This window comes from Manacus candei, unplaced genomic scaffold (assembly GCF_025592945.1).
Source record: "Manacus candei isolate 608988 ecotype Guabito, Panama unplaced genomic scaffold, ASM2559294v1 h1tg000049l, whole genome shotgun sequence".
Lineage (NCBI taxonomy): Eukaryota > Metazoa > Chordata > Aves > Passeriformes > Pipridae > Manacus > Manacus candei.
In genome coordinates, this window is record NW_026138097.1 from 12,622,614 (window position 1) to 12,649,010 (window position 26,397).

The 26,397-nt window shown below is 42.5% G+C and overlaps 1 protein-coding gene across 1 annotated transcript; it reads left to right on the forward strand.

The window, feature by feature from the left end:
• Positions 1 to 734: 734 nt before the first annotated feature.
• STMND1 (stathmin domain containing 1) lies at positions 735 to 25,975 on the forward strand. The gene is given in 8 exon segments (XM_051799520.1): positions 735 to 1,074; positions 21,254 to 21,492; positions 25,171 to 25,216; positions 25,219 to 25,292; positions 25,698 to 25,745; positions 25,748 to 25,829; positions 25,832 to 25,934; positions 25,936 to 25,975. Coding segments are annotated over 8 exon segments (972 nt in total).
• Positions 25,976 to 26,397: the final 422 nt, after the last annotated feature.

Below are 26,397 nucleotides of genomic sequence, written 5' to 3' on the forward strand. Positions count from 1 at the left end.
ACTGGCAGGTCATGACGCGCGGGACGTGACCACTGCCGTGCCGGGAGCCCCTCACCGCCCCGAGACCCCGCGGGGAGCCGCGGGTGGGTGGCGAGGGCACCGCGCCCCCTGGCGGCCGCCACCATTACCGCCAGCACCGCGCGCGAGGCCCGCTGCCCGACAGTGCGCGAGATCCAGCCGCGCGACGGGGCGCGACCATCGGCACGAGACATAGCACGCGATACCCGGCGCGCGAGTCGTCACGAGACCCGGCACGAGACGGTGCGCGAGATTCCGCCGCGCGACCGGGCACGCGACAGCACGCGAGACCCGAGCACGCGACAGGGCGCGAGACAGGGCACGCGCGAACCTCCGCGAGACACGGCACGCGACCCGGCACGCGACCCAGCGCGCGACAGGGCGCGAGCACCAGCGCGCGACAATGCGCGAGACAGGGCACGCGCGAACCTCCGCGAGACACGGCACGCGACCCGGCACGCGACCCTCAGCGCGTGACAGGGCGCGAGCACCAGCGCGCGACCAGCCGCGAGACAGTGCACGAGACACGGCACGCGCGAACCTCCGCGAGACACGGCACGCGACCCAGCGCGCGAGCACCAGCGCGCGACCGGCCGCGAGACAATGCGCGAGACCCGAGCGCGAGACAGGGCACGCGCGAACCTCCGCGCGACAATGCGCGCGACAGGGCGCGAGACAGGGTGCGCGCGAAGGTACGCGAGACAGGGCGCGAGACAATGCGCGAGACAGGGCGCGAGACAATGCGCGCGACAGGGCGCGAGACAATGCGCGAGACCGGCCGCGAGACAATGCGCGAGACTCGAGCACGCGACAGGGCGCGAGCACCGGCGCGAGATTCGGCCGCGCGACACGGCACGCGAGAGGGCGCGCGATATTGGGGCACGCGGCAGTGCGCGAGCCCAGGCGGTAGCACCGAAACGCCGTCGCGGCCCCAGCGCAGCCAAAGCCCCGCTCGCGGGGGAAATCCCGCTGTGGCTCCCAGCATCGGGGAACACCGACCGCCCGGCGAACGCACAGGAAAAGCCCGCACTGCCCAAGGGCAGTCAAGGGAGAGGAGTAGGTCAAAGAGCGAACGGTGGTGTGAACCCCTCCCAAAAACCATGGAAACCTCCTTCGAGCTTTTCGGCTCTCTCCCGAGTCCGAACCTCGACAAAGACGAACAGGGGTGTTGGTTGGCGGGGTTGGTCAGGAGGGAAGGGAAGCAGAACGGGCTGTGAGCGCAGAGGAGCAGAGAAGGCAAGTCTGCGATGGCTCCAACTCACACCCAGGAAGGGGGGATTCATGTATTTTTTGAGGTTGCAGCTGTAGCCTCAGCAGGGTTTGCGCTGTCCTGAGTTTTTGCTGCCACTCCAAGTCACAGACTGGCAGTGAACTTGACAGTAAGACACACCACAAACCAGTGCCTCCACTGCCCACCACCTGCCACGGCTATGAGGTACTTGCCAGTCCTTTTCAATTGGGAACCAACAGCTCATCTTCCCCACTTCCAGGCTCCTGGAAGAGTGATTTTCAAACCATATCTTGCTACTGTAAACCTTTAATTTAACAGGCTAAATATTACAAGATGTTATTATAATCTACTGGGACCTGTTGCTGTAAAGTGATTTTGACAATATCAAAACACAAGGAAAACTCATGTATCACAGACGAAACCAGATAGTCAAAATGAATATTTCAATCTTAAGCTTCAATGCTATTTTAAGTTATATCTTGTGATAATTGAAATTCAGCTCAAACTGGTTTTTAATTTTCATTTAAGAGTTACACACATTTGAAATCCATCAGGTGCTTGATTCTGCTCTGGAAACATTCCCACACCTCCCTGTTCTTCTCCTCAGTAAGAACTAGCACTGCCTGACTTCTTCATTGAAAGCCTCCATGTGGAACTGTGGAAGGGGGGAAGTTTGGTCAGGTTGGTGTTCCCCCCTCCCACCCTGAGGTCACTTTGCACACCAGTCCATGATCTTACAGCTCCATGTTTTCCATCAAAGACTCCTGTGGGGCTGGAGACATGAGCCCACCACTACCATCCTAATGTGATCATCATATACATGAGCAACTACAGCTTCCCCACAATTTAATTTAGCAGTTTAAATGAGCACAAACCTCACAGAATGTTTGCCCTCTGATTACCCTAGAGGTGGTTCAGTGAAACCAAATTCCTAAAACAGATTTGAGGACAGTGGAATAAAGCAATACAAGAAGTTCTATTGATTTCCAAATTCCAACCCCTCAGGAGATCGCTTACCTGAAGAAATAGTTACTTGTTACCAGCCCTGCATGAGGAGAAAGGCACACACACTTTACCTCCTCCCCAAAAAACCCCCTGAGTCTGCTCCAGTTGGCAGAGGGAACTTCGAGAACCAAATAGTTTCAGCTTCCTGCTCTGGCAGGATCAAAGCAAGCCAAGTTCCCCTCATCATTCTCACTCCCATAGGTCTAGGATTTAAGAAAACGTATCTGGAATATCTGGCTGTATTTATTTAGTTTAGAAAGGAGAACGATTCTTTGAAACAGCTCGTATTTCCAGTTTCATTTTTTTAGTTAAAACAGTCCCTTTTCATGGTCACAACCATACCAGAGCTGCCCTCACAACCCCTGTGCAACCCATTCTGAAGGGGCACAGGGTGGTCCTGCTTCACCTCAGGAGGATCCCACGAGAACGAAGGAGCTGTGAGGTCAGAGATTTCAGCCTGCATTTCATGCTGCCTGCCACGAAGCCAGCCAAAGGCTGTTTACAGACAAAACTTTTGGGCAAGTTAGATATGCCAAAAAGTGGTAATAACTTTTACATATAATTTTAAGATATATAAGTAATAAGATGCAGGGAAAAAATTCTGATGCTGTATTGCACAGCCTGGATCTGTGTATTTCTTATGCTTCCAAGAGACTGGTTCTAGTCTATAGATTTACTTGCTTTCACTACTGTTTGTCTACCAAGTACTGTAAATGCAGTGTTGCCACCTCCTTGTAGCTCTGAGGGAACTTGCACTTAAGCGACTACATCAGCACTACCCTTGGGAGCCTAAAAAGCCTGAAGAACTATCCATCCAGGGTAAAACTAGACTTGTAGCCTGCTCAGATGTGGGAAGTTAAAAAATACAGTGGCATGATACATGAAACTGAATGATGGCAGCCTGCTCAGCACCCACACAGGAGCAACTCCATCAAGACTTTGATGGGAAAACAAATGATGGCACACGAATCACCAACAGATCTTTTTTTCTACTAATCAAAGTCCCACCAATGTCCATGTGACATAGAAAAAGCAGAGCTATCTTGGCATCAAGTGCCAGAGACCCTACAGCATTCCTGAACTTTTCAATAAACAAGAAAACATAGCTATCAACTTTTTACAATTTACAGACCTCAGCATTTTTTAACAGTGGTGCTGACTCCTGCAGAGTAGATTTAAATCCCAGGACAAGAGTCTTTCTCCTCTTATTTACATTTACATTTCCTTCAGAATTCATCCTAGGTCTCCAGAAGTCCATGGATCACAAGTTAAATACTTTCTCAGACACTAGTATATGCTTCATAGCCTGGAAAACCTAGCACAACTGGGCAGGCAGCCAGAGTCCATCTTCAGATTTTTTTTGACTGGCATGACTTAACTGCATCCCTTTTATTTATTTATATGAGATACTCTTGTGACAGAACAGGAAGGATTTACAGAGAGATGTCAAGTATCTGCTCAGCTCTTCCCCATCATCTGTATCATGCTGGCACAGTGCCCTTGCAGAAAGCACCAGAGCCTATCCATTTCCATCCTTGGCTAGCAGTGGATTGCCAGTCAGTGTGGAATATACCCTCAGGATATTAATGTGAGCCTCATAGGTGATGCTCAGGGGATGCTGTACTATGATCCTATAAAAACACTCTTGTGATGTCATGCATGCTATTAGTGCATCAGTATTTATGCTTGTGTGCCTGAATATGAAATGCAGACAGATGTATGTAATACTTACTGAAGTACCTACCCCTTTAGGAGAGATATAAACAGAAAAGTGACTGAAACAATTTAAAATTTTAAAAGTTCACCTGTATCTCTTAGGCTGCTCACTTAAGGACGATGTTGTGAGAAGCAATTATGCAGACTGAAGTGCACACCTCATCATTTTAACTGGAGTTCAGCCTGTACTTGTGCTCACTCCAGTGCCCTGCAGAACTTGTTCGTTCTCCCGCTTCACAGGCACATATTGGAACTGTTTCCAAACTCTCTATTGCAGGGACTCATGTGACAAGGGACTGGCAGAGAAGGAAGGGACAGACAAACCAGGCTGGTTCTACGGTCTTCATAATACAGAACAGCAACTGGTGGATTTTTTTTTCCCCAGACAGATAGAATAACTCCTGTGATGGAATTAAAATATCATGTCCTACATGTGAAACAAGCAAGCCTGAGTTAGGAAGAGTGCAGTGTGGAAAGATGTATGAGATCAAGGGAATTCCTTCTTAAACAAATTGAAAGAAGAGCAGCCCACAGGTGTGTGAAGTTTGGAAGAAGCATGTGTCAGGGAGAAACTTTCTCACTCTCCTCCATAATACCTCATAGAAGGGATAGTAAAGCAACCAATAAAAAAAATGCTATTTAACATGATATGAAATTATAAACTGTAATCTGAAATTATCTGAGCTGTACTCATTTTTCTTTTAACTTTGTTTTCAGTTTTGTAACTAGCACTTCATTGTGTGCTATGCTAGAATCACAGTGTTTTCACTTTCAGCCTGAACAGCGTTAGCAGTGACCCAGGCAAGCAGCACCTCTAAATAGCAGAGTGCCATAGACAAACTCCTTGGGTACTTAAAGGCCACACTCCTGGTCACACTGATGGTGTCAAGGGTGCAAATACTGATAGATTTTCCTCTGCTGGGTGTTAGCCAAAACCCTCTTCTCCCCCAGCCCTTGAGCAGGAATGACACTGCTCTCAGCCTCCCATCATCACAGATACCCTGCCTGCCATCTAATTTTCAGGAAGCAAACAAAGGCTAACTCTGCCTTCCTCTGGGTAAAAAATGGGGTGTGATGCACACACACATTAAATACCTTGTGTAAAATCAGATCCTTTGCCACAAGAATGTTCCTCTTAATGACATTTTGTGTCAGACACCACCACCATAGACTACTTCCTGGAAGAGATCAGCTATAAGAAACATTTGCCCCTAGTTTTCAGACAAGCAGCCTGTCCCAGTGCTATCACAGTCTCTCCAGAGCTTCAAGATAGTGATAGAGAGAGGGAAAAAAAAAACCCCACCTCTAAGTCTCCCACACTGATTTAATACACATTATGCTAACTGGTAGACTAGGCTTTTGTATCAGGGGAGATTAACCAGGATCTGCAGTAGCACAGACAAGGATGTGCATGTGTTCTGCCACCTATAAATAGGCTCTCCACTTAACAAAAACACAACCCAAACAGCCAGCTGTTAAAAATTAGACCACAGAGTCTAGGCAGCAACTGTCGCTTGCTGAATAAAAAAATCTGTGCAACCTACTCATGCTTCAACTGGCAAATGATGTACAGATTGATGTTTGATGAGGTGATAATATTAACATGATCTCTGAAGAGGCAGGAGAGAAACATGCTAAGCATGAAAACAATCTTTGAACTGCTGTTCAGCGGGGCTGTGAGTGGGGCTTTCCAGAAGTGAGCATTTTTAACTCACAGCTGCCACAGGCAGGTTTGGCAAGGACAGCAAGGACTGGCAAAGAGAGGAAGGCCACCTCCACATCTATGGGCTTGTATTTGGCCTTGAGTCTTACCTCTATCACACGTTTCTTTTGTGATTAATTGCCCAGTTCTGTTCTAGATTCACCAGTTGCCTGGAATTACCTACAGGGGAATTCCAAGGATCAATGTACTGAAAACAGGACAAGCCTAGCCCTCAGTATGGTCATTGCAGAGCAGACTTGAGTCAGGGAACAGGAATGCAGACAAAAGTTTGCATTATGCTAAGCTCAGCTGAGTCAAACAGTTTTAAAGGACCAGCCCCCAGAAAGCTATACTGCAGGTGCTCTACAACAAAAGTAAAGTTTGATTGGGTCATGGAAGCACCAGTGCTTCTGAAAAACACCATTTCTGCATGGTGCAGACTACTTGCCAGCAGCCCTGTACCTTTGTGCCATTCCAAGTCCCACATGTTGACCTGGCTGTTTACAAATCAGGACAAAGATTCACAAAGGTCGACCTGGTTTGATTTCCCAATTTAAAAAACCAATCAAACAAAAAACCACCGTATCAAAAAAAAAAAGAACAAAAACAAACCAAGCAACAACAAAAACCCCAACCCCTTTCCATCAGTCAAACATCTGAATCCTGTCTCAGGGGCTGATTTTGTTGATCATTTAGCCCAAAAGGATAAGCAAGGTTACCCCTACACCACTGGGCTAGGGCCCCTCTGATACAAAACACTGCCCTTCTGCAAGGCTGTGCCATGCCTTGTGCCCTGTGTCAAACAGGTGATTGATTTGCTGACTTGATCTCAGTTCTGTGATTGAGCTGGAGCTGAAGCTGCTGATTCATCTAGCTTGTATCACACCTGTGTCTGAATGCCTGCACCCCTGCCAGGCAAGTCTACTTTTAAGGGTTTGAACCAACCATACAACAGAGGTCCTTCATCACATAAAACAGCAGCTTTGACACCAGAATACCCATGTAAATAAAATACAGCACAACCTTCCCAATGTCTTGCTCCTCTCTTTTTCTTTTTTATCTCTCTTTTATGTTGTTTTTAATTAGGGTGAATAACAAGAAGGAAGACCTTTTACAGCTTAGTTATTTAAGCCCTGAGATATTTTCCATTATGCATGCCAATATGGATTCCGGATTCAGGCCAGTCTTACACTGCAATGACTTCCCAGACTTCAGAAGCAAGATTCCACTTTAGGTAAGCAAAAGCGGAATTATGCTGAGAATTTGGAAACAGCAGCTGTTACAGAAACAAACCAAAAAATTCATCCACATCCAGAATGACCCGACAAAAAGCTTACAAATCCCTTAAACGGGCACTGCAGAATTTAGCCATGGTAAATCCAAACTGCACCATCTTCCTTTTCTGCCTTGCTTTCAGCAAGAGGTTACTGCTCCTGTAACAGGAATGGCAAAATACTGCTCTTTTATGTAGTCTTCACATGCAGCTTATGTGACAAGATGTTGGCTGTATGCAAGACTATAAGGCTATAAAAGATCACAGCCAAACCTGCCACATCTTACTTGTCAGAGCTCTCAGAGAAAACTACTAAGGCCACACTTTGAAATTTATTCTAGCACTAATATTTTAAAGGCTCTTGTAAACTTTATGAAGGACAGAGTGCTTGCTCTTTCACCACCCAGCGTGGACACCCTTTAACTAAGGGCAAACTGTGTTGAAAAGGTATGCATAAAACAACAAACTGCATTAAAAGCTTGAAATTCCTTTCTGAGGAAGCTAAATATAAGTCAATATATCTTAGAAGAAGACCATGAGTGTAGGGGAGGTAATTGACAGTGGAAGGCCAGAGGGCGCTTTTTACTCCTTTCTGGCTGTGAAGCTCTCACCTGGGAACTGTTTTTGGCATCTAAAGATGTTTTTCTTTCTCAGTGCTCCAGAGTGCATGTCAGATACCTGTCAGTTCTAGAATAGGCACAGTGTGAAATACTTTGAGAAGCAGACATTGTATCAGTAAGCCATATGTTCTGCTTTAATGGCCACAATGGGAGTCCCGTGTAAACAACAGGAGAAATTATCGTGGATATTTAAAGGCTGAACATTTGCTTAATTTACACTGAAGAGAAGCATTACTAGTACTGCTATGTTAGTCATATATTAAACTATATACAGCATTGAAGATCTATGATGACAGGTATATAAACCAAATCACAGTCCCAAATAGTCTGAAATCCATTTGTAGTCTTCCTTTATAGGAATGAAAATTTCAGAGCTTGAAATATGACTGAATGACTTTATCAGTGTATTTTTCATCTTTATAAAGTAATTACAACTGAAACTCCTTGCTCACAAATGCACAATGAAACATGATTCCCACTCCCAATATCACCACTATGCCTTGTTATAAATGCACCAGGACAAACTGCTAAAACATTCCCCCAAGGCTTTATAAAAGTTATAAAGGCTAGTTCTTTACAGGTATTCAAACTGCATTGAAATCCCTAATTTTTGAACATGTTTTTGTGTGTATATTTCAGTTTCCATGAAGAAAAACAGGTAAACAGAATAACCTGCAATTATGCTTTGTTTTTACAATAACTCTGGCAGGAAAATACAGATCATAGATGTGCTTGCCAGGTTTAGACAGTTCTACAGTTTTACATATCTCTTCTCTGAAAACTGCTGAAATAATGTCTTTTGGTAACTAACTCACCAACTTCCAAATGTTACCACCTTCTACAACAGTAGGTTCTTGGGCACATAACCTTCTTTTACGCAATAATTAAGCTGGTCTGAAGTGGAAGGAATACCCAAATGCACACTAGGAAAAGGTGTAAAATCATTCCACCAAACATCAGCCACACCAGTTTTAAAAAAATGACCAATCAGAATACAAGAGGCAGGCTTTTGACTGTGTGTTTGCATTTTGCATTTTTCATTTACTGCAGTAACAGACTGTTCTGTTGCACTTAAACGGCTTTTCACCAGTAACACTTGCAAAACCAAAAGTCATTTGCACAGGAAAATCAGCAGAGCAGCTGTCAGCAGAAGAGTGAATGTAACGGTGCTAGTATCATTGCCCAAGTAAAATGCTGACTTTGAAACTCCAGCAACCTGAAAAGGCTCTGTAAGCCCACTGCAACCTTTTATTGTAAGGTTTCATGTTAGGATTTCATCTCCAATTGACCACATATGTCAGAAAAGCATGGGAGTGTTGTTACCTCTAAGGAATGCAGCATACATCTCAGGCATACACAGAGGCAGTACCTGCTCTAAGAATCAGTTAAATCTTCAGAAAAGGGGTTTGAGCAGGAGTTAAGATGCAAGTGTCTTGCTGTCTGTTTTCACAGGGTACATTTTGCATCCTGACAACCAGCTTCTTACAATTCAGTGCTCACTGTTTTGGGCACCTGACAGAAACATCCCAGGATTTGTACTGTAATGTTGTTTTCTAAAGCTGATATCGCAAGTGTTTACAGTTACAGGGCACAGCATTATGAGCTCTTCTCCAATGAAATAACTTTGGTTGTTTTGTTTTACGCTGCTCGCCAGCAGAGCCTTGCTGACTTCTTTCAAAAAAGCATGAAGCTGTGTCTGTGCTCATCAGGTCGTACTGGTTTGTCATCAGTCCTCCCTTAGTAAATTAGCAAAGTCATCCATGAAGTGAGTTGGGGAAACAGCATCATCCTGTGCTCTCCTGTGCAATGCAGCAGCACACTACTAAAAATAGCTGCTGCCTTCCACTCCAGAGATGGAAGCTTCCTGAAAGCAAGATTTGTCTATAGTGAGGGTATATGCATGATACACAGCACACTGATATATCACCACTTGTCCCTATGTGAAGTGAATAGATTTGCAGTATTTCCCCAACCAAAAAGCTGTCCTAGCCACACAGCAAGTATGTTTCTAGTAAACATTCTTCGGCCTCCGCCCCCCCAAGCTTGAGCAGTAGCATTTTAGCTCATGTTTTTTTAATTTTATCTCCACAACTGCCAAAGCAGTTCCATGTTTCTGCTAATCTTTTTTGAAATAGAAGAGAGTGAAAAATGTTTCAGGAGAAATTTTGGAACCTCTTCAGATTATTTTTTAAAAAAACATATTTTGTTTAAATAGAAGCAAACAACAAGTTTTTGATCTCAGCTTTCACTTACAAATCTGGATTATTCCACATTTAGACAGAAAAATGAAATCAATCTATTGCTGAACAGAACTGGCTCTGGGCAAGGATAGGCAAAGCATGAAGGTCCCTCACTCAGAAGAGGGCAGAAGCTGGAGGAATGTTCCCTGACAAAGGGAAGGGACGCACTGAAACAAGGGATGGAAGAAGGGATCACAAAAGGTTAAAATACACAGAACTATGAACCAGTCACAGATAAAAGAGGCTGGGAATCTGAAGGAATTTGTTTCTGAGCAGAGGAGCAAAGCTGTGGTACAGCTTCCTTAGAAGCTCTGACAATTTTGCATTAGACATCTGCTAAAATGGTATTTGATCACTGTGCAAAAAGTACATCTATGATGTGTTGCTCCCAGTAAGGATGGACTGCATTTGGCAACGCAGTAAGCCCCATGCTCCTACCAGACCCAGGAAATGAGTGCTGGCTCCTCCACCTCATTGCACAGTCACTCTCCCAGCAGCACAGAAATGCCACCAGGAACAAGTAGCTCCTTACATCACCCCTTCTGCCTGCCAAGGAAGCGTGAGAGCCCAGTGCTTTGCCTGTTCAAATTGAGGAAAAAGGTGTTTGAAGAGCTTTGCTCAGCAGAGACAGCATTCTGTGAACAGTGGCAGAGATCTAATTAACCACACAGACTTCATCTCGGCAAACTGTTTTAAAAGGAATTTTAAAAGTACATGAATGCTCCAAGCTAATCCATAAGGCAAAGAGCTGAATCACAGACTCTGACAAGGCAGTCCCTGGAAAGCAGATAGATATGTCATACACTCCGTTTCTCATTCCAGGAGCATCCCAAGTTCAACGTGTAGCAGCTCTATATACATATAAGCTGAAAGGAGAATGCCGGTTTCCAACACCCATGAGGAAAGTTCAAATCTGGAGTCTAATTAACGTCACAAATCTCCTTCACTCCTAGTATAGGAAAGCTGCAGTCAAGTCAGACAGTCTCCCTTTGTATTTCTGCCAGATATGTAGATTCCAGACAATGGCATTTCTCCTGAGCCCTTCCACAAAGCCCAAACTGCAGGCAGGAACAAGCAAGGACAGCGGTTCACCCAGGCTTGAGGGCTGTCCACTATCCTGGGTCACTTCGGAGCCAGATGGTGCTCTTGGGACAGCACTTTTCCAGAGGCAGGGCTGTCCTGTACCACAAAAGGACCTCTAGCATCACTTCACAACAAAGCAAGGCTGATGCCTAGAATATTCCCAGTCTGCCCCCAACTAGAAGTGCATGGGATCACAGGCCTATTTCATTCCCTGTAGAGTAACTTGCCCCTAACCACAGTCTTATCCCAGTGATGCACAGAATCTCAAGGTGGGACTATCTGTACATGCACACTTCCTTCTCTGGTAGCACAGCATCTCACATAGCTTGTACTCAGGGCTTGAGAAATATTGACAAGAGATCCTTTTTGATGCATATCCTTCTGACTATCCATACCTATAGGCACTTCTACCAGTTGGGTGGAGAAGTGATTGGGAGCAGCCCTGTGGAGAAAGTCTTGAGGGTGATGGTTGATGAAAAACTCAACATTTGATCTCAGAGCCCAGAAAGCCAATGGAATCCTGGGCTGCATCAAAAGGAACGAGGCCAGCAGGTGAAGGGAAGGGATTCTGCCCCTCTACTCCACTCTGGTGAGACCCCACCTGGAATACTGTATACAGTTCTGGTGTCCCCAACATAAGAAGGACGTGGAACTGTTGTAACAAAACCACAAATTTGATAAGAGGACTGAAGCACCTCCGCTATGAAGATGGGCTGAGAAAGCTGGAGCAGTTCAGCCTGGAGAAGAGAAGATTGCATGGAAACCTCATAGCAACCTTTCAATATCTGAAGAGGGTCTACAGGGAAGCCAAAGAGGGTCTCTTTGTCAGGAACTGTAGTGATAGACAAGGATTAACTGGCACAAATTGAAAGAGGGGAAACTTGGGTTAGATATTGGGAAGAAATTCTTTACTGTGAGGGTGGTGAGGCACTTCAACAGGTTGCCCAGGGAGGTTGTGGATGCCCCAGTCCTGGCAGTGTTCAAGGCCAGGTTGGATAAGGCCTTGGGCAACCTGGTCTAGTGGGAGGTGTCCCTGCCCATGGCAGGGGGGGTGGGGCTAGATGATCTTTAAGGTCCCTTCCAACCCTTAACTTTCTACAATTCTATGAGTGCTCCCTATTCTAACAGGGATTTGGTTTGCCCCTGTGCAGGGGTTTGCATTTCCATGTTCCTTTATTCCCTTAGGAAAGTGTATTTCAGCTTAGGTCAACAACTTAGGAGGAGAAGCCTGGCAATTTCCACTGTATGGTATGGTAAAATGGTATGGGTCTGAAAAGGCCTGAGGAAAAGGCAAACTCAGCCCAAACTGATGCGAGACTTCTGAACTATTCCCAAACCAACCGATTCATCTGCATTAAATATTTTGGACGAACAAATGTCACTATGAGTTATTTTATATCTACTTGGTATGCAAGTCTTCAAAGACACTTTAGTGGCAGAAATACAAGTTCTCAGAAGACCAAAACATCTATCAATTCAAATAGGATCCCACTGAGACCAACAGATACACTCAAAACATTCATAAGCAGTTTCAGCAAGACAGAAAAGGCTGGTATGTTTTGGCTGAGAGCAAAAGCACCTAAGGTAGACATGAGAAGCTTTCATAGAGAGCAACTTAAGTAAGGAGCAGGAAGTTTTTGCTGTTGCTTGGGAAGGGGAAAAAAGAACAAAGAGGGATACAGACAAAAGACATACTTCAGATAAGCACCATCCTTCAGCTTCATGAAGTTTTTCTCGTTGGATAGAAAAGAAAAAGCTCTTATATCTCCTAGGCAAGCTATGTTCTGCACAGAATTGGATGTAGAGGTGGGATACAATGGAGAGGCTCTGAACACCGTGAAGATCTGTCCTTCAAAAAACTCTCCTACAATCAGATACCCATGCCCCCCACCTACACACACACAATTAGTACTTCACCATATTGCAACTAAAATTATGAAAAGCCAGCCTGAATCCTTGTTCAAGAGAGCACCATGCAAAAGCTGCTTTGAACATTACAGTAAGAGAACATACTGGCACACCCTGCTCTCAACTAAGTAGCACAGTACTTGACTCTACTAGTAATTGGCAGAATTGACTTGTTCTTACTGGAGAAGAAGGAAGACACCAAGTTTTAACAGAAATTCCCATTTCCTATTTGTCAGACATTCCTTAAACTATGCCATGCTCATGAGAAACCTGCAACCCCAAAGAGAGAGTGTAAGCACCCCTACTCCTAAAACTAATTCAAGCAGGGTTTCAGTGCTATTTACTTGAATAGCATTCAGTCAGTCAGGGAAACTGAAACAATAACATATGTGAAACAGCTTGAATCTTGAGGATATGATCTATACAGAATTAGTTAACAAAATTTTTTTCTTTAAACCCACACACTCACCATAACATTCATTTAGTAAATCTGAGTAAGAAATGCATTCAATAGCAACACAATCTGCGTGTGAACATTCTGTGAACAGAAAGACTGAATTCCATGAATCAGTAATTTGGTTCAATTGTCTTGGTTCTGTTTACTATCTACACCATGTAGGATGAGTCTTAAGTTATTAATATTGGACATCTTCTGTTTTAAATCTCTGTATAAGGCTCTGAGTGAAAAAGGCCTGTGTTTAATTTGACTCCAAAGGTAATTAAGCATCTGCAGAAGCGTTTTCCAGACTGAGCTAGACTTTATTAGCTCTGCTGTCATAAGTTCAGAAAAAAATAAATCTCTACATCACTTAAATTTGAGGCAAGAGGCCCTTCATTCAGTATTTTTCATATTTTGCAAAACAATACAATTTACATAATGTTGGTATCCTATATAGTACTGTAGTTAACATTAGCATAATAATGACATATGTGCTATTACCATTACAATGTTGGCATGTTGATTTTTAGTATTGACAGAGCTGCCTGAAATATCTACTGTTTACAACATTTGTTCTAGCTAAAGAGATTTGGTAGAATTTGCTAATCAGCTGCAACCTCTTCCCACCCATAAAACTGATGCAAAGAGGGGGAAAAAACAGCTAGTGAGATCCAAAGACATAAACACTTTTACTTATAACTCCGTGAAGAGAAATCCCTCTCTCTCTCCATATGGTTTTCTCTTGGCTCTTAATCATCTTTGCATTGGCTTCCAGCTGGCTGTCTCACTATCATCTAGCAGTATCACTAGCAAGACCAACTTGTTATGCCAAAGTCAGCCTCAGAAAGATGAGAGCTGCAAAGTAGCATGACTGGATGCAGCAATCTTTACTAGGGGCAAATCTGCCATAAAGGAGGCCTAGCAGGGTCACTTCACTTGCCTCAGCAGAGCAACCACTGCTGTGTTCCCAAAACACAGCAGCAGGTCCATGTTTGCACTTTTTAGTAGTGGGAGTGAAGAACGACTACTACAATTGAAGCTACGGGGAATTTCTGCAGGCAGAAGTGTAATTACCTGAGTGGGAATTCTGGCAGAAAACCCAAACCTCTTTCTCTCCTTAAATAGAAACAAATACATTGCAGTCACCATGGAGAGATTACGTACAGCATTTGGATCACATACAGCACTGAAATACAACACACATAGACAAGAGCCAGCCATGGAGCTGGTTCAGCAAAGCATAACCAACAGCCAGTCCACTGACTACAGCCAGCACTTTAGCCATCATCCGCTTCCCAGTTTTACAAATAGTAAGCCGTATGTCAAAACTCAGGCTCCGTATTGAAGGCCAGCTCGGGAAGCTGTTTAGTCCATCTGGGGCCTGACATGAAAGAAACAGAGATGGAAGTACTGACAAATCCATCTACTACCACCCAGGTAAGATTTTGAGTTGGGAATTGAAGAAAACTGCAGGGAAAGAAACATCATATAGTGCGCCTGTGTGTGAAACCTCACTTGGATTTAGCTAAGCAGCCAGTCATTGAAGTGCAGCAGTTCTTGTACAGACTGTAGACGCTTTGACTTCAATTGCAAAAATTCTCAGTTTCAGTCTATGTCCAACCTCTTTGGTTTCCAGTCACCTTATGCCTCCAAGTTCACCTCCTCATCTCTCTTCCTATCCTTTCCTTCTTCCTATTCCACAACCCAGCTCATTTTTTTTGCCTTCTGCCCACACCAGCCTCTAGACTCAATCCCAGCTGCAGCCCCCATTTCCTAGGGTGCATTTTTCCCCTCTACTCCATCACCCATGTCTCTAGTGGACAGCTTCCTCCTTGGGGCTGCAGCGAGTCATCAGAGCACAGGCACCCTTTTCCCTCTTCAGGCACAGTATGGGCTGCAGTTTTTCAGTCCCTTTGGCCTCACACTCTCCCCCAGATGGCTACTTGTGCTCACTAGTAGTCAGGGCACTTCCTCTTTAGCCACCTGACTATTCAGTCCTAGTTTCAAAGAGAAATATGGCTGCTCAGAATCCCTGAAAAATCCAACCTGTTGCTTTCTATTGTTTGAAGTCAGCAGGACTGTTGTCAGACTAAAAAACGCCAGAAATTTGCCTCTCCCCTCCAAATCAGCCAAGCTTTGCCTTGTTAATAACTTCAGCCAGCCCCCAAGACTAGGAGAGTGCTTTTTATCTATATACATATCAAGCTCGTGATACTACATGGGAATCTTTCACTTAGCAGGACCAGCAAAGCCTTGCTGTGTATCAGGAATGCCATTCCATGGATAGTAATTTTCTTGCCTCTCTGCAGTAGCACATTAATTTAGGTGCATAAATCAAAGACAGCTGATAAGGTTGCTGACACCAAGATGTACTGCCTCTCATTCAGTTTTCCTTGCAAGCCACCAAACAGCTTCAGATTTGATAGTTTTGAAAAAAAGCAACTCTCCTCATTTTAAAATATACATACATTTCAATTTCCTCCACATAACAGCAGCAATTATAGAAACAGCTGTTTCTGACTGTGTACTGATTATTCCCCAGCATGCACATCCCTGTGACTGGCTTTTGTTTTCATTCTCACAAGACAAGGCATATAGAGACCTGCACTTTTTTCCCCACGTCCTGGTGCCTTGACTGTACTGAAACTTGCTTATTTTTAATTTTACATTTTAATGGAAAGCTGCTAAAATGAAAGATTTTTCTGTCGTCAGTCATCAGCAGCAGGAGAGCAGTCTGCTCTTGAAAGCCTGTAGCTCCAATTGTTCCAAACCATACTATTCACCATGTCAATTTGATCATGTGTGTCAGATATGAAAAGATCAGGCTCTAAGTGTACAAATCCTGTTGAGATCTGAGAAAGTTCTTTTCCATAAATATGAATGAGGGCGCAAAATTCATGCCACTTGTTATATGCCATGTACTCTTATTTCTTCAAGCTATCACTTGTCTTGACTTTTATGTGCCAGTAATCAATTTGTAAAGCATAAATCATAAAGCTTACCTAGTTTTTGATTATGCTACAGCCTATGATTTTACATTTAATCAATTTTCTTACTTTTATAACTGACATTGTTTCTGTTTTATCACCTTATCTGTGTTTGAAGGAGCAAATAAAAATCACCTTTTTGAAAAGGATTAAAATTTCACCTATTATTTACTTAAAAACTAGTTTAAGAACTGCACCATCACAGCAGGCATTTAACCAGAAATGCAAACAAGAAGCTGAGCCTGTACATCATGTTCTGCCATACATCAAGCAGCAATCACATTTCAGCATTATCACATGCAACCTGCAAACCTCTGCTAAAGAGAGAAAAAGCAGAACAGCAACAACAACAAAACACCCACACACCAAAAGGTTATTTGACTTGCATTCTGCGTGAATTCAAGCTGGACACGAGAATCAGGTCCCTGTTGATCAGGGATGAAAAAAGAACAAGATTTCTTGGAAGACATTTTTTTCTCAAGAGATGGTAGATGCACATTTCAGAGTTCCTTGCACAGGCAGGCACAACCACATGCATGTGCTCTGAGCTGGGTAGAGACACAAGCTGGAGAGAACCTGGAAACCCTACAGAACCTTAGGGCAGTGCTTTGCACAGTCAAGTAAGGCACACTGGGGCAGGGAAGATCACTTTAGGCTCACTGCCATGCAAATGAGTTTATTCAGCTTTCCAACCCGACCAGCTGAGGGGTTGGACTGAAGACAAGAGGAACACATAAGGCTGCCTGCAGCCAGCCGTCCAGAGTGATCTCTGAGGCTGGAGTCACACTGTCTCAGTATTGGGGTTCATTTGATCCTGAAAGTCCACTGGCTTTACTACTTAAAAGAGGCATTAGTCATGTAAATATCTCCATTCCTGATATACAGAAAAAAAAAAATCACAAGCTTTAAATAAAGTTTTCAACTACGAAACAGAGTAAGGTCACAAGCTGACATTCATTTGTTACCAGGGTCTCAGGAAGTTAAAAAAAAAAAAATTAAAAAAAAATCCCTCATAGTTATTAGCAATTATTTTGAGGGTTTTGAATCCTTATTTCATACAAAGAGTCTGTTTCATGTAAATATTTGTGGAAAAATATGTCTATTTCTTATAACAGCTGATGATCTCAGCGCAAGTGACCCAAGATATGATCTTCAGCTGACAGCACTGACTTAACATTTCTCTGCTATCTTTTATAACAACCTCTTGAAAGTATAAACCATGGGTGCTTTTTTCTTTTTTTAAATCTGCCACAGACATCTAGTTCTAAGGATGTGAACAGACTCAAACAGTAATCAAAAAATTGTACAATGATCTCAAAGGATGCTTAAAACATTTTCCCTAGTTACAGCCTGTCCCTATCTCCTGATGACATTTTCTCCCATTTAAAGCTTGCCTTGCTGCTTGGAATTCCAGATTTGGAACTGATCTTTTCCAATGGCTAATGGTTTTGGAGAATACTTAACAAATGCAACCAGAGGCTGAAATATGTGTGTATTTTACATGACAGTATCTTGTTCATTTAATAGCTTGAGTTCCCACAGGAGGTTCACTAACACCCTGAATGACCTGAACAGATTTGCTACTCCCAGACCAACATCCCAGCTGTGCAGAAGAAACACGTTCCCTCTCAGCTTCTGAGCAGGGTGCCTGGACAAGGACAATGATGTCTGTATGCCAGGACATAACAAGAAAGCCTTCTGTGGTGTTATTTATTGTAGTAACAGGCCCTGGCAACAGGTAGGCTCCATGGTGATAATAAATAACCAAACTCTCAAGGAAGATACTAGGGCATTCCTACTCCCCGGACTTGCAGCAAGGAGAAGCAGATGGTCACAGTTTCACCACGAGCTGCAATGTTTCTAACCAGGTCACAGTCACAGAGCTGTCTTCTGAGGAGTCACAGAAAAACCAGGAAGTCGAAAGCCAGGTAGTGACTTCTTTTCCACAGACTCTGTATAAAGTATGTTAGGAGACGTCTTAGCACGCAAGTGTGCAAGGACATATGCATACAGAGCGATGGTTTTGCTGATGTTAGCGGTAGCTCTGACTCTCTCAGGGAGCTCTTTAAGAGAAGGGCCATCACTCACTCAGCTTAATACAATCCTTATGCTACAGTGGAAGCAGACTCGCCATTTGCCCACGAGCATGATCTGATTTTACAGCACCTGAAAAGTTGCTTTTCACAGTCTGTCCTGCTTGTCTCATTAAAGATACAATTATAGGCACTTATGTCCCACACAAGTGATGAATTACAACACTGCAGCAAGGTGGATTTTGCCTCAAAAAGTTATTTTAAGGCAGGGAGCTTGTATACATGCAAATACTATATATGCAAGATATATATAGATATAGATATATATATAGCCACTTTGTGAAGCTTAGAGAGTTGAGTTGGCTCAAGTCCAAACATACAGAGAAGACAAGAATACATCTAGGCTCTAATCCTGCATTATTTGGAGGTTCAAAGCTGTTGTTTAGAAGGGGCAAATGTTAACACCTTTTGAAGTGCTAATTTAAAACTGAGATTTAAATTTCTAACTAATGTTCCGCATACAGAAGGCACTTAAAGTACTGAAACAATACTCCAATAGAGTCAGTTAGATTAGGGACACATTTAGGCTTAAGGTTATTGATTCCTTTTGAAAATAGTCCAAGAGACCTTCACTCACCATCAACATCCACCTGTGACAGAACACAGATAAGTATATCAGGAATGCCTCTGTTTTCCACTGCACTCTGAACCTGCCAATTCTATGGGACTACTCTAGATAGCCCCTTAAATGTTTAGAAGCCGAAGGAGCTTTTCCCGTTTGTTTCTTCATTTTTGTGTAGACTAAAAATGACAGCACTGATGGAACAGAGACAGTTCCCTCACAGGTTGGGGCAGCTTAGCCAACAGGCGCTTCAAAGGATCGTGCCAAACCTGAGGATGAGATTAGTGAGGAAAACTTCCCCAAGGAACCACCAGAAAGATTTACATTTTTTCAGATAAACAGAGATTCCCAAAGCACAGGTAAACAGTAACTGAAGTTCATACCAGCCCCACAGAGACCTAGGAGGAAATAATCTTGAAGGTCTATTGCTAAAGCCAACTTCTGTACCCAAAAACATTCATGCTGTGACACCACACAGATTGAGCTCTTAGCACTGGTTTAAAACCATGCAATAGTAGCAGAGAGTAGCTGATGATTATGTTCTGCAGCATGACTCAACCCAGAACAGACAGCAGGGTAGATACTTTTCTTGGCAGATGCCTGGAACAGACCAAGAGAACAAATTCAGCCTTGTCCCCAGGGGTAACCCTCTCTAACTGTCAGTCTGGTGTTACAATGAGCTCCTTTTTACAAAAGAATGGTCAATACAAATGCCCCAACTAGCAGCAGGTAAAGACAGTAAGTAGATACCCTGTTATTTCTTGAAGTTTGCAACTAAAAGTTGCAGGGCCAGTTATGATGTAGAAAAAACTATAAAAATTCCAGAAATCGTCATGACAATAAGCAAAAGGTGTGCCAAAACTTTTTTTTCTTTTAAGTGCAAGTGAACACTTAAACCCAAACTTTTCTATAATCTTAGGGTACCATTGCAATAAGAGTTACTAATGGAAGATCAGCACTATTTTTTGGTGCATTTAACCACCCTAATTTTGCAGTTTAACTCTTCTATTTTTCAAGTGCTATGAAGCTTACATTTCACAAACACACTAAATGGAGAATCTACAGTTGTTGTTTACTCTTTATAATAAACAAGTTGTAATAAAATATTTTGGATTGAACACAAAAGGAATAATTAGTGGTGTTTGCTATTCATTAAAGAGGACTTAACTCCCAATGAGACAGAAGGATTTGATGAAAGGATTTCATTTCATATTGAACAACATTATTTGCTTGCTCTGAAATGGTTTCATCTAATTTTAAGCTCCTCTTCCTCCCACTTGCTAAAAGATAACTTCACAGGAAATTTCTAAACAGAAAGTTTTTGAAATCATGCTTCAATCTTCTTTTCCAGACAAAAAAAAACCAACCCATACCATACCAAGATACTTCAACTACATTTTTCTCCTGAATGGATTAGTAGAACCAATACAAATTGATATCACTTGTCAGTGTTGCCCACTCATCCTGCTTTTATTTTTTGCCAAGATGTGTTTTGCTGTATACTGGCTTCTGACATTTACATGTTCTGACTGACAGCTGAACCCCAGTGCTTTTTGGTTTGGTTATTTTAGGAGAGGTACGGAGTCAGCTTCTACAAGGTGGTAGATGTTCTGTATTTCTGTTTTACAACTGAAAAATAAGACGATGTTGTCATAATCACTCCGCTTATAAAGACTGGAAGATGTCAAATCACTGCAATTTTGATTTGGTCCAAGCATTTTTCATACAAAAGCTCTCACTTCTGCCAATAGAGGTTGAGCAGATGGTAGAACTGTCAGCTGAGGGCTGAAAAACCTGATGGCTCTTGGCAATAAAGTTGCTCGTTGTTTATTCATGTCTAATATGTGGAAACTAAACAGCCACTAAGAAGGGTTATCAAAATAATTTGGGTTTTAGTTCTAATTGCTGATTATAAACATATAATTGTTGGAATGCTTATGATCCGACACAAACGTATCAACGCTGTTACAACAAAAATCATAGACCACAAAAGCACATGAAAGTTTGGGTTTCTTTAACAGAAGAACATGGTGATCTTTACAATATGGTTCATTAGTAGGCTTGTGCTATCCCATCCCAGCCTGGATTTCTTCAACCAGATCACAGAACCCTTAAGAACTCAAATTATCAAGAATTCCCTATGGACCTTCTTTTGGAACTTGCTCAAAAACGGGCTTCAAACGTCTTCAGCGTATGCTTCCATGCTTTCCTGAATGTTCCCTCTGCGCATAACTGACTACAGTGAGAAACTGGACTAGGTGCCTGCACCATTTTCCAAGCAACTAAAAAGCTTACTGCAAAGTTTAAGCAGGGAATAGAGCCTCCAGCAGGGTTTTTCCACTGGACAGTCTCAGCATGCAACCTCTTAAATAAAAGCTCTGGCATTGGAAATACACCATGAAGCTTTGTTTGAATGCCAAGTGCTCTACAAGTGTAAAGTTTTAACATTTTCATCTTTTGAAGGCACACTGTTCACCAGCAAGTTCATCAGTAAATCACCCGTAGAGGAAACAGAGAGGCAAAAATCATCAAACCTTCTTGAACAGCTGAGGGTGCAGGGAATAATTAAGAGCCAGAGTACCACTGCCAGAATTGGAGAAGCATATGAGAACAAGGTAAGTGTTATTATATGAAACAGGACCCTGCTACAGCTCTGACCACGCTGTGAGCACCTTGAGATTCAGTTTCTACGTACACGAAGCAAGTTGTTAAACAACGGAGAACTGCATTGTAGGGGTGTTAATACAACAGATGCTGGCAGTAGTTTCCAGTTGTTTACAGCTTCTGGGCTTGTTTCAAATAGCAGCAAAGGAGATAACAGTACTAAGAACTTGTTCTTTGAAAAACTCACCAGCAGTTACATACCACAAACTTGGTTCTCAGGTCCATGAACCTAGAAGAAATACTTCTGTCAGGGCTTATAATTACACTTAAATTAAGATGTCAGAAGTCACACTTCTGAGAAATCTACAATTCATATTTGATCTCAGACTAAAGAACTGTTAAAAAATTGATTTTAAAAAAATTATAAACCTGATATTTGACTAAGAAGCTAGTGTCCATTTTCTTTTCATTTTGAATAATAACCCGAGATTTATTTTGGCTTCTGAACTCAATTTTATTCTTTTTCGTTAAGAATCAGATGCTTCTTCCAGATAGGGTTTCGAGTACAGATTGCAGGAGGGAGAAGGTTTGCAGGACATCTGTAGGAAGTTTAACATATTTATGAATACATGTTGTCCAAAGCATGATCCCACCACTGCCTGAACACAGGAACAATTCAAACTCAAACCAAGGATGATTCTGAATAGCTTTTTCATCTGAGGCAAGCCATTCACACATCTCTAACCTCAGCCACTCACATTATTGCAAAATCAAACAGAAACTTTCATATTTTGTGATAAGAAGGACTAAACAAGCAAGTGCCACCTTACAGTGTGGTCACTGGTGCTGCCTAACACATTTCCTATTGTCAGCGCTTTAGAAAATGGGGATGGAGGGTCTCCAGCTTCCCTATTGCTTTTACTTACTTCCTTCAGACAGATTTTTGAGTATCCAAGAGGATTATTCCCTCTATGGATAAATTTAGGTAACGTACTGCAGGCAGGTTTTTGTATTTTTCCCCTTCATAAGATAGGAAAAAAAAAGAGCAGACACTTGCCTATTGTATTAAAAAGCTGTCTGGTATTAAATTACACAGATTCTTTTATTGACAGAAACTCAGCCTGTGCTGTTTCTCCTTAGAGAATTTCTATCCTCTGAACAGGAGAAAGGCACTTTTTTTTTGGTCTTAAAATCAGTACAGCTTTTAAAAATGAACTTCATACTTTTTGCTAACAAAGCCAACTTTTCCAAGTGATCTTTTACATTTGAGCTGGGCCCACTGCTGGGTAGCCTACAAGTGAAAACATAAATCTGTCACTAGCTGTTAACTATTAGCTCTCCCTTAGCAGCAATAGAAAACTCAGCCTGTGCTACCTCCCATAAGAACAACTTATTCCATTAAAGCTCAAATCCAGCAGATTATCTATGAATAAATGGACTAAATGCACTGAACACAGATGCAGTAGAAAAGACATATTGCGAGTTACAATGTGCAGCTCTGGATTTTGTGCATTAACACACAGGTAAATTCACATCTGAAATACTGCAATTGACCATGAATAAGGATGAATATCTTTATGCCAAGTTTCAATCCAGCACTAGTTTCAATGAAGAAATGAACTCATAGCCCTTATAACACTATAAAAGACAAGTACAACCAGGTTTTAGATTATTTTTACAATCATACTGGAGATAAAGATAACCTTGCTAGAGCTTCATGTCCATAATTCTGCTTCCTGTAAGTATCTGCATCCCTTAAGCTTTGACAGCATTACCTGTGAAACAGCTGTGCTAGAAGTCTTCAGTCTTTTGACCATCTCTTACTTTACTGCGAACAAAGGAACTCCAAGCAGTACAGGTTAGGATGCCTTGTTACACTTGTTTCTAAGCAAGTGTAACATTTTTGAGAGCAACATTTTGAGGGTCTAGCATAACAAAGCCAAGGAAGAGACACACACACCATGGGATGAACCAGCCTCCACAATTTTAACAGTGGCTCTAATAAAAATGCTAGCAGAGACAGAGCTTTCACCTAAGAAACAGGTATCTAGGCTTCTCTGCATTATTACATTTCAGCACTTGCTCCTCACAGGACTACCTAAAACAAAACCATATGACTAAGTGTCATTCAGACGCTTCTTGAACTCTGACAGGCTTAGTGCCGTGCCCACTTCCCTGGGGTGCCTGTTCCAGTGCCTGACCACCCCCTCAACGAGGAACCCTTTCCTAACATCCAAAGAATCATAGCTGATGGCAAATGTGACAATGTTTCATTCTCACCCCTGAAGAGTTACATTAAGCTATTAAACATTCCTTCTCCCAAGAAGTGGCAGGACTGGAATTATAGGCAGAACTGAACACTTTAGTTCATTAGTGCACCAACAGCTGTAGGATGTCATCTATCGGGTACCTTTTTTTCCAAGTCTACCTTTAAAGGCAGACTCTGTTTGTGTGAGCCAGAGGGTAAGCAAAAGGACCAAAAGCTGTCTTTTCAAATGGAACGGTCTCTGGGAATTTTATCTCCTTATCATGACTTATCATTTACAAGGAACATGGATAGGTTATTTTAGTGTTTCCACTGCTGTTAGCTCTCACTGTGGGTTCACTGATGCTATGAGGACTATTGATCTCCAAAAACTGTTTAGCTCAAAGATAAGTTCTTTTCTTAGCTTATGTAGACCCAGAACAATCTGGAAAGCAACCTGCTTGCTGAATACTCTGCTTTGTTTGGACATTTTGGGAAGAATTTTCCATCCCTCTCTTCCCAAGCAGTCCACAGTTTATCTTGGGTAAGGAATAACATGGTCACAGTATGCAACACCTTCTCGCTTTGGGCTTTCACTACAACGGCCTTTCTCATTAAACAGAAGTTTGAGGTTTTTTCTTTTGGAAAAAAAACCCCAACCTTTTGATTCATTTTTATGATGATTGAAGATTGCTTTGTTCAGATTTTTTGTGTCATCTGCATTCAGGATGTCTCCGTTGTATATCAGTTTTCTTCCTACTGATTCATGCTCCACCTTCATCTCACTACATGAGTCATCTTCTACACTATTTGCAGCACTTAACACTTCTGGCATAGAGGCCTGACTTCCAGAGTTATTTATGGCAATAAAAGTCTGAGGAGCAGATCACTCAGGAAACTTGTAACAGGATAGTGATTATTTCAACTCTAGGTCCTCGGTGAGGGTTTAACACTGCTAAACCGCACACAGAAAATGGTAGAATTCGGCCTCCTGGCTAATCACATAATCACTGCATCTTTCCAGGACTAAGTGCTACCCTCAGCAGCAGAGCTCTAGGATTGGGCTGCTCATTTGAATGCAGCAGAGGCCAGCAGTATTATGATTACCAAGCTCTAACAAAATCATTCTTAAATCTCTTCAGCAGTAAAAAAGTAACTTCCCTAAATCCTTAGGACCTCATTACCAAATCCCCACATCTGCTGGGTGTACAGCTACATTGCAAGTTTCGCAGACACATCATTCAGCAGCAAAGGGGAATTCTCTCTGCAGACAACACTCCCTCGTGAGTGAGCAATAAGGTTATTAGCACATCATTATTTCTAGGCTTTCAGGGGTATAGGAGTCCATGGGCTCCGTGAATGAAAAAAAAAGCAGAAGGTAAGCAGCAAAGTGTCACCCCAACAACAAAATATACTCTGCTGAAAGCTTTTAATGTCTCTACAGGGAGATGCCCTGGAAAAGACACTGAGGAAACCCCCAGCTAGGCTGGAAACAAGGAGGTAGGTGATTTTACAGTGAAGGACATGAAGACTTCTGTTGCAGCAAACAGGTCATCTAATTCTGCTGTGTATTTTTTCCAGTGTTTGCTTTATCACTTGAAACCCTCTATTTTTTTATAAATCAAGGTAACACAGACAGTTTATGTACAACCTGCTACCAAAACCTGATTAACTGCAGTACAGTGGGTCCTATATTCATCTCATAGATGTTGCAAGTCCAGGTTTATTTTTGCTGAAAGCCTGGAAGATTACTCTAAAAATATTCACAAGAGAGGAAACTTCTGGACCAGTCTTTTTTAGTTCCTATAGCAAAAGATGCATCTTCCACAGACACTAGAATAAATTAACTAAATTCTGTGCTAACTGGAATAACCTTCTGATCACATTTGGGTAGAAAGAAAGAACTGCTGCATGTTCTTGACACATATCTACTTCATCCCTCATTAGAGAGCATTGCTGGTTTTGTTCTAGGTTAAGGAAAAAGAACTGAACAAAATGCCACAACACATTAGATCATTTTTTTTCCCCCAGCAACTGCTCACCACACCACAAGGAAACAGACTGAAAAGGACTGTCCAAGTTTTGAAAGCCAAGGAGGTACAAGCACCCTCAGTCCTCACCTTTAGATGGTGAGCCAGGGCTACTGCTGAAGAAAGTAAGTGCAGTAGAAGCCACAAACAATTATACTGAGGACACTGTCATTGAGTCTGGTAACTTAAAGCTGTGTCAATGAATCAATATGGATCTAAACTCTCTTGCAAAAATGAACAACCCCTCTCTACCCCACAGCTGTCTTTTTTGACGGGGTAAGTAAGTGGTTTATCATGGGTCACAGCTGAGTCTTGGTGCTACTTATCTCATCTGGGAAAATGCTATCTAATCTTAATTGTTACACACTAATTGGAAGTAAAAAATGAGAAGAACCAGGAAGAGGCAAATTAGTAACAAGCCAGTCACTATGTTCAAGCACATACATATTACCATGATTCTATCAAATTTAATTTATTGTATTATTAAATCTAGCTGACTTCTTTAATAGCTCCAGGAAAAGATTCCCTTTCCCTAGGGAGCAGAAGGTTGGAAAGACCTTGTATACACACAGGAAGACACAAAAGCAGGAGCATGAAGGGAAAAAGCTGTGACTAGCAGGGATTTGGGGCAGTAGAAGAAC